Below are 12,451 nucleotides of genomic sequence, written 5' to 3'. Positions count from 1 at the left end.
GTAATCTAGCGCGCCACGATAGAGAATCTTTAATTAAGTTAAGGCGCTCACCTCCTCTCCTTTGATGTCTCTATACCGAACCCATTTGCCCAGTCGCGGCCTCCAGTACTCCAGCAGATACGCCTCTGCGAATTCAACACCCACGCCGTTTCCGAAACGGCCCTGGGTAGCGGTGGCCGTGATCAAGTGGATAGTATGAAGGTCGATCTCCAGCCACTCTCGAGCTTCCTTGGTGATTTGGTTCTTGGGACACCAGGCGCCACCGAGGTTCTCCGATTTCAATCTATAATCATCGACAATCGAGTATCGAATCGAGCTTTTACACTGGTTACATTGTACCTTTAAAAGAAACGTTAACATGTTTAAATACATACGTAAATTCTATCACACGGAAATGTCTTCTGCTATCTCATACCAGCGTATCGTCATTAAAATCCGAAAATCGTACGAGAGATAAAAAATTTGATAAAACTATTAAATAACTGAGGGTACAGACAGCCGAAGGATTTTATTCTCAGAAATCGCATTTCGAGGACTCGTGTATATTACCTTTGGTTTCGTTCTCGCTCATAAAAGTATATAACGATCTAATTAGATGTGAAAGTATCGAGTTAGTTGCTCGCCAGCACCGTTCATCTTGCCCTATCAGAAGATCAACTGACGCGCGGTCGACCATCGAAGTCCTCACTCCGAATTCCGATATTATCGCGTTTACGTGCGCGAGAAATCGGAGATTTCGTGCGCTCTCTCTCTCTCTCTCTCTCTTTTATGTTATTTTGCTGACGCCATACTGGCTGCGCACACAACGTGAATCCGAATTGCATTTTAATGAAGCTCGGAAGATTTAGAATTAAGTATAAAAAGGTACCTCGAGTTTTTTGTTCGCGAAAGAAAAAAAAACCCACGCATTTGCAACAGTTTCGGGTGTTTGCAGGATACCGTTTATTTATGCGACAAAAAATGCACCGCACTGCACTCCACCATCGTTACTACGTGGCTTTACGTTAAAGTAAAGTTATATGTCAGCGGGATAAGAGGGAACCCCGAGAGAGAAATGATGAATAATCGCAGAAATGGCTTTCCGACTCGCCGTCCTCGAGATCATCGGGAATCCGGAGAAGCTTATCGAGATTTTCAAAGTCCGGCTCGATAACCGACGAATTTACATAGGCGGGAAATCGGAGGTATTCGGAGTGACCACGTATCATCCCGCGCAGGTTGATACGGGTCGGACGGGGAATACGCGGCCATTTATACGTTCAAGCTGTGCCCGCCTCGTGCTTCGGTTTTAATCTTCGAGGGGGTCGAAAGGAAGGCAAGGCGAGAGCGAGAGAGCGAGAGAGGGAGTTCCGCGCCAGGGCCGGGCATGAATAAAACATGAAGCGCGAAGCGCCTTCCCTAATTGCGTGGACCGTTTAAATGCTCGGCTAAGAGTGGTGCTCCTTTTCGGCGTTACGCCGAGGATACGTATAGTTATATATATACCCGGGCCGGGTGTATTCTTCTTAAATTGCAGATTAGGAATCGCCGCGTGAAACGTTTCTCGCAGACTCGGGCGCGAGCGGCATACCAATACCTCAGCGTGCGAAAAGGAGGGCGATCGGAGGAGGACAATTGCGCCGAAGGTACGAAGGAACGGAGGACTGTCGATTATGCGAGACGCTTCGCCGCGATAAAATAAGATACCAACGCGAAACGGCACAATAAACTGCATTATTACGGCGCGGGGTGATTATAATAATAATAATAATAATCTCTCCCGATAACGAGGGACGTAAATAGAGCTATATATCGACGGTGAATACGCATCGTGGAATTGCGCCGCGACTGATCCACGAGGTGCTAATAATCATGCCCCCACGTTCGTCATTAACCCGAGTACGATAACACGTACGGCTGCGTTCTCGGCGGCAGTGCGGCTGATCGCGGGTTATAATGGCTGCTTTCGCGAGATTTATAACCTGCGTGGCGGAGGCGCCTTTTTAACGATCGGTCGGTCGTTCGGGATGATTAGCCGAAGGTGGAGTAGCAATGACAGGGCGCGCGTTTCATGATACCACAGCGTAATTTTCTGTCATTACGAGAAAAGGAGATTCATATCACGCGGGTGCCAATGTTACATCACAATTCGTACATTTTTTTTCCGCAAGCGCCAACAAACAGCTCTTTATCTGCGAGTAAATAATACGATTGCAAGGTTTCGTAAAATTTTGTAGAAAAAAAATTAACCTGGGCGATCCGACGTGGTCACGATTACAATAGACATTGATTATTTCGAGGAAAAAAAAAACGCATCGAGAGGTATTCGTAATGGACATTCGATGTAAATGAATAAACACAGTTTTTTTATTTATCGGAAAAATTTTGTGCGAATTTGTGACAAATGCTGATTGATGCTATTTATTTAAAACGTCGCTGCTGATTTTTTATTTCTGCACTTGCGGCGTATTGACGATAAGGACCCGTCGGAGTGAATTCGACGGAAATGAACAATAAATTAAAACAAATACGTTCACCCGTGAATGTAATGCGTTTCTTCTTGCTCGATAAAACATCATGAGACAAAATAAACAATGAATTATAATATACAGAAATATTTCAATTAAGTACATACAATTAGAAATTGTACAAATACAGTTTATGTTTAAACTTATTTCATTGCAATTTAAATAAGTCATAAGGAAATATCTTTAGAATTTAGTTCATATGATAAATAAATTTGATCTTTTGAAACATTATTTCTTAATAGAGAAATTCCATTTGAGTTACAAAATGTTGCTATTTAACCCTAGGTAGACATCTATATTTTTGGTACCTTGCGCAGACACATATCTGTGAGACTCGAGAACTTTATTTTTTAATAACAATAATAAAATGTTTAATAACAATGTTTAGTAATACTTAATAAAAATTTAATAACAAAAATGACAGTTTTGAAAAATCTCTCGGGTCCCACAGGTGTTTACCTAGGGTTAAATTAAATGAAAGCGTATGCGAATTTATTTCTGCAAAGGGACAATGCCCAATGCGCGCTCCACACACGCGTTGTCCCTTTAATGTCGTCAAAAATTCGCGGCGCGGTGTCTCCAAAACCGACTCGCGGGTTCTATTTATAATGACTTTCCGCGTGAGTGTCACGCGGGGCGGTGAAAGAAATCGAGATGTGTGGTCCCTCCGCGCGTACTCCCAAAAAGACGACGACTCGGCATAATCGTTTTCTCGGCGGCGGAACACGCGCGACGTGGCCCGAACCACCGAAAACTCCATGTCGTCCGCTCCGCTCCGCACGACTGACACGGACGGATGGCGTTAAATCGAGCGAGGCGAGAGAGAGAGAGAGAGATAGAGAGAAAGAGAGAGGAGGACGGCGTGGCGAACTTAAATTTTCCATCGTGTCAACCGCGCGTCTCGCTGACGATTCTGCATTCGCCGCTCCGGTATTAACGGGCACGTGACAGCGGGACTGCTCGCTATTCGCGCGCCCGTTAACGCGCTCGCATTATGTAAACCATCGATCGGCAAGATTGACGGACATCTCACCGCCGTCATCGCCGCCGCCGCCGCCGCCGCCGAGTGGCGGAGCACGACGATCGATGGAAAAAGATTCGCGCGCGATTTCGTACGACAAAAGCACCCCGTCCCGTCAGCCGCGGTCAGAATTTAATTTCGCGGCGAGAAAAAAAGTCGCCGTTATTACCGTTTCGACGATGACGTTGTCGGTCGGACGGGAAAATTGAATCTGTCACGGCGGCGGAATTTTTATCGTGCGTTATCGTTACGAATTGAATGATCGTTTCGCGGAAAAGAGGAGTTATTTTCCAATCTAATTCTGCGATCTCGGATCTACGCCATTGGCATATAAAGGACTCGTGCATGTTATGCGTCAGATAATTAGATCCAAATATTCTCGTGTTACGCGCGATCTTATCCGCGCAATTAGATATTTAAATTGAAGAAGAATATCGGTTCGATGACCGGACGGATTCGTTGCAAGGAATTATTCTTTTTTGCAGACGTATAACTGCTTTGCATTCATCCCTTAATCACGTCTTCTCGATTTCTGTTCGTTAAGCTTCCCTAAAAAAAAAAAAAAAAAAAAAAATCCCGCTTCTATAAGATGGATTCAAATTTCTGAAGGCGAATTAAAATAAGTAGCGGTAAAGTTCTCGAACTTCATTTTCTGCGAACGAATAAATGGCCAGGCGCCGAGACAGAATGGCCAGCCTTCTTTGTATTATTAACGTAAAATATACATTTACATTTTTATACCGCGCGACAGTGATTCTGCGGGACGACTAAGATATCCTTGCAGGTGTAAGATGAGCGAGCCGTGCCTCACGCAGAATAAATGTTATCGCGGCGCGACGGACCGCAGTCCGGGCGAAAATATATATTACCTTAAAGAATCGTTATTTCTCCATCGCGAGAGACAACCTCGGCCAATCGAATCTTTATTGGCATTCGCTGTCGTCGCTATCTCTATGGACTTGCGAGATGCGTCCGTATCGCAGAGACTGAAGCGGGCCCTAATACCGCGGGACCGATGAAATCGCGCGCGTCCGATTTTTTTTTCCTCGAGAAAAGAAAAACGATTACTTTTACCGTGACCGAATTGAAAACGTTGCGAAATTTGCATGCTTTTAGAATGCTAACTAAACCGCGGTCCCTCTAGACGCTCAATATTATTGCTCGGTATTTGAATATTCTACAATGTTATTGATCGTCTGGAGGCTACGTCGAGTTTGTTTTGAGTTGTCTAGAAAAATATTGCGCAATATTATTTTGTACAATGTGTTTATCGATCATCTACGGGGAGACCGCATTTTTTTTTAAGAGAGCACACCGACAGAAAAGAATGCTTAACTCAAATAAATATTCATTCGAATAGTACCAATAACATATTTTACAGAAAATGAATAATATTTATTTCAAATAAGAAATAATTTCTAAATTATAGAAAGTATTACTTGTTTTAAATAAGTATTATTGATTTTCAATAAAATATGTTATTGATACTATTCGAATGAATATTTGAGTTAAGCATTCCTTTCTGTCAGTGTATTTAAAGGATAGGTATTTCTTTAATAAATATTAATTCGCGATCTTTCATACGTTTGTATATAATGTTGTAATGATGCTTTTTCGAGTAAAAAATTTTTTCGTGCGTACTATTTTCGAAAAGGAAATCCAGTAAGCAAAAAACGTCATATCACAACGTTATTACAATAAATATTATATTTTATAACATATAACGTTTCAAATGTGTTGTTTTTAACGTTGTATACAACGTTATTGTAAAAATATATATGAGTAAGTCATTAAAAAGGATACTGTAATTGTAATGTTAAAAAATATTACATTATAAAGTAACAATTCAAAAACATTTATAAAATGTAATGTCGTAATGTTTAAAAAATCTATATAAAATCAATGTTTTAAAAGATTGATTTAATGTTCCTTCCTCATTGGGAATAAAACATCAAAAATTATTTTACCGATGTGTCGTCGTTTGCGAAACGTCAGACAGATCAGAGGCTATTTTCAGAGAGCTCTTTGCCTGTGATGCTCGAGGCGCCTCTGTTCCAATCATCCTCTGATGTCTTGGCTCGATGCTAAGATGAAGTAAGATCGAAGATGAGGCTTTGGCATCGTTTGACGCGTAAGTGTAATCGGCCGCGACTATACAATCGACGCTGTCTGTCTCTCTTAAGGCTGCCATCTTATCTATGCTTTTCTAAATTATAGTGTATCAAGTAATAGCTCTAAGTAAGAGCTTATTACGAGCTTGTAAAAATTCGCTACATAAACTCGCTAGCACGTTCTTTTCGTAGTAAATATCTTGTATCATGCAGTTTCCTGCCGTTTCCTCTATTTAGGAAAATGGTCCGTATCATATTTCCAGCCGTTCGAACAGCAATTCGAACGTATGTGTGTGTGTGTGTGTGTGTGTGTGCATGCATGTGGAAGTGCATGTACGGAAATAATCATTGCTTATCGTTTCAAAGCTTTACGGTAACATTAACGATGTACGCACACAATGTATGTCACGTAAACAATAACAACTAAATATTTCGCTCTCGCGTTGAAAATAAACTCGCGAGCGTATACTTAATAGTATGCATCGACGTAATTAGCACGTAATCACAGTTCCGCCCGGCAGATAAATTGAAACGCACGCTATTTTCGTTTCGAACGAAATTACGCGGCGAAAATCGTCTCGTGATTTCTCAACCTCGTCCAATTTCGCCCGAGCGGTATCTCGCTCCGTTCTATGTTCCTACTGGCGTCTTAATTGCACCCATTCTAGAAATGCCGTTGAACGGAAACACGAAGAAAAGGAACGGCGGAAACGTGCAAAAGAACTTGCAGCTGCACGATTCCTGAAAAGAGAGCACGCCGGGAGCACGAAATACAAGCGCCGGCTTTTTCGCGCCGATTGTAGGTACGTCAAAAATTTTTCACTCGATAATTGGAAAGAAAAAACCGCGCTCCATTAGCTCCCGCGATACGCATCGCCGAGAACTGTTTATTCTTCTATTCACGGATGATTTATCGCGTGGCTCGCGGTGTTGTAACCCGGGATGTTTCGCGATCCTAATTGAAATCGACAAAATCACTTTTATCATATTTTAGAAGAGAGGGAGAGAGAAGGAGAACGAAATCTCTTTTACAGAAAGAAATTTTCTTCTATCCACCTAAAATCGCCCATCAGAACATATGTTGGCCCATCTCCTAATACATTTCCATATCAGAGAGCAATATCAATCTTTACGCAACGCTCAGGCTATGACTCATTTATGTATTTTATATTCCCGGTGTTTTTATTTCGGGGTGATTTTTCTCGTGTAACCGACGCATCCCCAGGCGCGTTGTTTTAATTCGCGACGTTTTCAGTATAACGAGAATCCGCGGAAAGCGGGCGGAACCTAGCCTCACGTTATTTTTTTCCTCCTTTTTTTCTCTTTTCCTTGTCTTTCTTCCCCTTTTTTTTTTTTTTGAACGTGCACCCTCGACGCTCGCGGTAAGCGAGAAAGAAAAATACCGCGCGGTAACTCGTATCGGAGCGAAACGTTCGTCGGCCTATCATCTCGTAGAATTTCGAAGAAAATGGCGGGGCAATTCCTCTTTTTTTCCACCCCGAGCACGAGCACGAAGGCAACGGCACAAAGGGGAGAGGTACAACGCGCGCACGGTTGTAAGCATGGCACCTCGCGCGCGCGCCCGAGGCTGGCCTGTATTAAATTAGATGGTGACGTGTACGCGCGGCCAGACGAGGATCCTGGGTGCGCGCGAGCGCGCGCGCGCGATGCTGCGGGGGCGCAGCGGAGCTCATCAAGACTCGGAGGCCCATTCAGCCGGTCATTGTCTGCGGTAATGGAATGTATTAATATCGGAGAGCCCGCGGGGCCGTCGACCAACGCTCCGTGTATATCCACCGGCCTGGCGGTGGTGCCGCGCGCACCCGTTCGGTTCTACAACCGCGGTCTGCCGGGCTGGGATACGTCCCGTGGGATGGAATATTCGTATAAACCGCCGCTGCACTGCAAACCGCCAGCGAATACCGGGCCCCACGCATTAATATCTAAACGCGAGAGCGAGAGGCAGGACTGCTGCCAACGAAATGCAGAGAGAGAGAGAGAGAGAGACAAATGAAGAGAAAGCTAGAGCGAGGTCGAGAGAGTGAGGAGGTAGTTGGTGCACGTACTCTGCCAGTTGCATCTCGTATTCATGCGTTGCACCGGCGGCTACCAGAGGCGTTACACGACCAACTCTTTTACCACTGGCCAGGTGTAATATTCTTTTTAGTTCTGGTATGATACGTCAAAGGTCCTTTTGTGATAATTGCATTAGCGAACGGGAGGCTCCTGCGAGGCATGTCCGCTGAAGGCGGACTCTGTTTTGCGCCGTAGTCATTTTGCAAATGTTTGCGAGATACGAGGAGGAGAGACGCACGAGAACGTTGGCGAACTCCAGCGCGCGCGCGCGGGGCAAAATGCCTGAGAGAGGGCGATGCCTGGATGGAAATTAATTTGGAATGGAATTAATTCTACCGTCGTACTTCATCGTTTATTAACCGTAAGCAAAAAGTTACGTTAAACATAATACTCGTAATTAAACTCCTCGTACCGGAAACGTTAACCTGTTGGTTGCAATTATGCGCGACGGAGGTTTTTAAGTTTCCGCCGTTCTCTCGTCGCAGGGCGTTTGTGTCGTTCTGCCGATAAATAATTACGCGCGCAAACAGCACGGTCAAGGGACGCATCGAATAATGACGTGGAAATTATTAACGCACAACAGAACGCACAACATGTACGGCAGTATGTAAATCCCCGATCGGCCGTAAATTCATGTTGAATAATTTTCGTCAGCCGCAATTAAAAATAAATTCGTTTTTAAACCGAGGAACAAACCGGCGCTCAGGGAGAACGATCAATTTAACAGCTCTATAAATATTCATTTTCGCGCGACGGGCAAGTGCCAAACGAGAAACGATAGCTATCGGAAAAGGTAACGCGGATTACTTAATTACACGTTGTTGCGCCGTGAATTTATTCCCGCGCGGCCGTCGGGATAGGCGTTAATTTATAATTAGACCCTCATAAGCTTTCTCGCGCGCCCCACTGTCGTCGCAGCTGAAATTTTTTTCGTTTCACGCGAGCGGCCGACGCGCGACGATAAGAGATACGTCGAGACTTAATCCCCGTTAGTTTTGGTTCTTCTTCGCGCACGAACCGAATTAAAAACCGCACCCGTTAGAATTAGGAATAATTACGTTCGCGGTTGCTCTCTTTGTTTCGCGCGTGGTAATAAGATCTTTCTCGCCGGTTGGACGCTTGCAAACCTGATATTCCGGATCTTACGAGCCGCGGCGCGAGCCTTCGGTACTCACGCGCGCAAAGTGAAGGCGTTACGATAATTAGGACGAGGCGGTACATTTATTACATCTCGTTGACACAGAGCCTCTGTTTTTCTTTCTCTTTTAGAAAGTCGATGACTCGAGCTCGAACTCGAGCGTTGCTTATGCGGCAACGAAAGCTACACACTTTCCATCTATCGTCTTTACGAGTGTTCCGCTTGAAGGCTGATTTATGCGGCGGAAGATTTTTAAGCGGCAGAAGACGCGGGGTGCCGGGATCAATTTTTGCGCGCGTTTACGCAGCGTCCGGCCGGCGATATCGGCGGCCGCGGGTGATGCACGCGTCGAGGGTAACAGAAGGCGCCGGTAGATACGAATGATCGATGGCGGTTCGGACCATCACAGGGCCATCCGAATGAAAAACTGTCGCTTACCGTGCCAGGTGGGGTCCGACGTTTCCGGTGTCGAAGCTGGAACTGGCGTTGATATCCGCGTCCGGGATTGTCCCGGACTCCATGCCGAGCGGCGCGATGCATTGGGCTGCAACAAAAAACGTGGCGTCGTCGAGGTTTAAAATGCGAGCTTCGGAATTTACACGCACGGAGGCGCATCACGGTCGGATCATAAACGGCTAAATAACCAGCTAACCGAGATGGATCCGCGCGATAGTCGTCGGTTTATGCTCGCGGTGTACGGCCGCCTGTCGTGCGGATGGAAGTTACGGTTCGAGATCGAGTACCTGCGAGGAAAGGAGAGAGAGAGAGAGAGGGGGGGGGGGAAGGGGAGAGGTGGAAAAGGGACCGTCTTAACGTTCCCGTATCTCCTGGACCGATCTAATTGTTTCACAGGTGAAACACGCAGCTGCCTTGCGAGGACCCACTGCCGTCGACGGAAATATCTTTCGCGAGATAGCTCTCGAGCGGAATATTTATCGCGTATTGCATCCTCGGGCACGACCACGACGAAAAGTGACGTCGAGGGACGGAGTACAACAATGTTGCGCGTGCAATTTTTGCATCCGTGACCGTATACTCGTGGCTTGCTTTTAGAGCGTTTCTCGCGTCGTCGTGACGGCGCGCGCTCACGAGGATCGTAAAACGCTTCGTCTTCCAGAGATTTAGTATCCAAAGGGAAATCCTCTGTCGTGTGCGCATATCGGTCAGTCGTCGCGCGTCCCCAGCGCCGGCATGCATCGACGACAGGGTTAAGAGCCATCGAGGAGAAATAATACCGTCCACTTTGCATACATTACGCCCTGGACTCTCTCTAGCGCGTGCATTTTTTTTTTTTTTTTCGAGAGGCGGTCCGCTTGCGTGCAATAAAGTTCGAGGCGACGCGTGTGTTAGAGCGGTGTCGTCGGGAACGACAGGGAGAGACGACCCGCGGCACTTCGACGTTTCCCGTTTTTAAGACGCCATTAACCGCCCACGCCGTTATCGGCCGTTTGTCTTCGGAAGAGATGACAGTGCCGCGATTATCCAGCGGGCCGGATGCCTCGCGTATTAACAAAGTCAAAGCTGGTAAACTCGCAGACGCGTGCACGTTACACGGCCCGGGTCCTTGTAATTCGACAAAGGAGCGGCATATCGTAGCGTAACTAATCCGGATCACGACAACTCGAATACGTCCGCCTCGCGCCCGCTGCAGCGCATGCAACTCCGGCGGTCTCTCGTGCACGATGATGTAACAACACGCGGCTCGATTACGGTTTACACGTACCCGAGTAACGATACCATTACCGCGATACGGAAATTGCTAAAATTTGAAGTAACCTGCGCGCATGGGTAGGTCGGACGACGACGTAGCCGGCAACGATAATGCCTAATGCCCGGATATCGAGTGCGGAGCAGAGGCAGGAGCAAAAGGGTTGTCGAGGAGGGAGAGGCGAGCGGGGGGGGGGACGGGGGTAGGACGAGGCAGCTTGGTACCGGGGCTTCGTAACGGAAGGAATCCGCGCTAAGCCAACGAACAGAACGGGCGTATGTAGGTGGCCATTAATACCGGCGAAAGTTTGCAGTGTTCTTCCGACGATACCACCCTTCTCTCACCCCCCCTCTCGTAACTCCGGCCGGCGCGGCGCGAGTTGTGAAATGTGTATTTTGGTCTTACGTTTTAATCCAACGTATTTTATTGCCGAAACGGAAATCTCTGTAAAGCGTGGATTCGCCGAACGCTTAAGAATGTAATGCTCGCAATTTGTGCGCCATACGCGTTTCCACGACCGGAGACCGCTCGGCCCTCCGTGAGAGTTTATTACGCCTAGAATAACTTGGGCGGGCTTTGTCATCCGTTTGCAATCTGCGAGGGGAGAAAGAGAGAGAGATGGTCGCAGACGATATTAAACGGGGAGAGGGTTGGGGGGAGGGGGGGAATATCCATCGCGTTGCTAATGTGCGTCGCGATTTCGATCGTAATCGGAAAATTGCACGCCTACAAACGCGCGTCGGCGACCGTTCGGTCGAGCGGATTAATCGCCGTTATTACTAACGGAGTCCCTCCTCGTCATATCGCGATTCCGGTGCTCTAATGTATGTACGTCCGACTTCCTCGGACTGCGCGCCGACCGATTAGAATCAACGGCGAGAGAGAGAGTCGAGTCGACAAAGGGAGGAAACGGCGATCGGCGAGACCGGTCGGTCGGTCGGTCGTTCGTTGTTATTAATGAAGGATCTCCCGATATGTCCGCCGCTAATGTATGTCTTCGGATTCCGCGGAGCGTGCATCGGCATCGATAGCGGGGAAAGTCGCGTCTCGCGACCCAAGCGAGCACGCGAAGCGCAGGTAGGCAGACGGGCAGGCAGAGGCCGCGATGGAGCAGAGGGCTCGGCATTATTATTAATGAAGGTCAGCCCGATATATACGCCGCGATGTATGTCCACGAATTCAGCGGGGGCAGTGCAAAAGGGCGATTCGAATCGACGGAGTAGCGGAGGAAAGTCGTGCCAACAAAGGGAGGGAATAATCGATCGAGATCCTTGGCCAACACACGGCGCGAGTCGCTATTATTATTAATGAAGGTCCGGCCGATATACATCGCGCACATCGCGCACCCTCGCCGAAATTCTCACGACGTACCCTCCCCGATAAAGTTCGGCCGGCAGCAGAATCCGTTTCCTTTGTCGGCGCGTCCGACCTAACGAGTCATCGAGTGTGAGATATCGCACTCGATCGTAAATCGAGTGAAATAAATAAGGGTGAATAAAACCCGCGGCGGCGCCCCCCCCTTGTTTGCTCCTCCGCCGATTTCCCTCCCGTTAATCCTCGTGACGCCTCGCATGATTCCACAATCATCCCCTTGGAGGATGTCCGGTAAAAGTCGTTCGTCGTTCGACGGGTCGCTCTCCGCACGAGAAAAACGCTATCGATTACTTTCCGGCTATTGGCGCTAAGATAGATTACGAGGAGAGGAAGGAAATCGCTGAGGATGTTGTTTGAGAGGATTCGAACCGGGAGGGGGCGCAATTATTAAGCTTTCCATTATTGCGGCTACGATGCAATTTTTCTCTCCTACGCCCGGAAATCTATTTCTATTAAGCGGCTTCACGCGAATAGGTCTTCGGAACGGAGCGATTATTTATTATTAATACGATAAGA

General features: G+C 47.1%; 1 protein-coding gene across 3 annotated transcripts in view; it reads right to left on the bottom strand.

Annotated features, from left to right (window-relative positions):
- The window catches only part of LOC105841107 (discoidin domain-containing receptor 2), a 156,487-nt gene that overhangs the window by 69,948 nt on the left and 74,088 nt on the right, over window positions 1-12,451 (bottom strand). For all 3 annotated transcript variants that reach the window (XM_036293729.1, XM_036293732.1, XM_036293730.1), the window contains exons 3-4: window positions 9,292-9,397; window positions 52-283 (exon numbers count right to left, since the gene is read on the bottom strand). In XM_036293729.1, coding sequence (XP_036149622.1) covers window positions 52-283; window positions 9,292-9,397 — 338 coding nt within the window. The remainder of the gene's footprint in view (window positions 1-51; window positions 284-9,291; window positions 9,398-12,451) is intronic.

This window comes from Monomorium pharaonis, chromosome 11 (assembly GCF_013373865.1).
Source record: "Monomorium pharaonis isolate MP-MQ-018 chromosome 11, ASM1337386v2, whole genome shotgun sequence".
NCBI lineage: Eukaryota > Metazoa > Arthropoda > Insecta > Hymenoptera > Formicidae > Monomorium > Monomorium pharaonis.
Note: the sequence above shows the minus strand (reverse complement) of the source record. Positions and strands in the feature narration are given on the sequence as shown.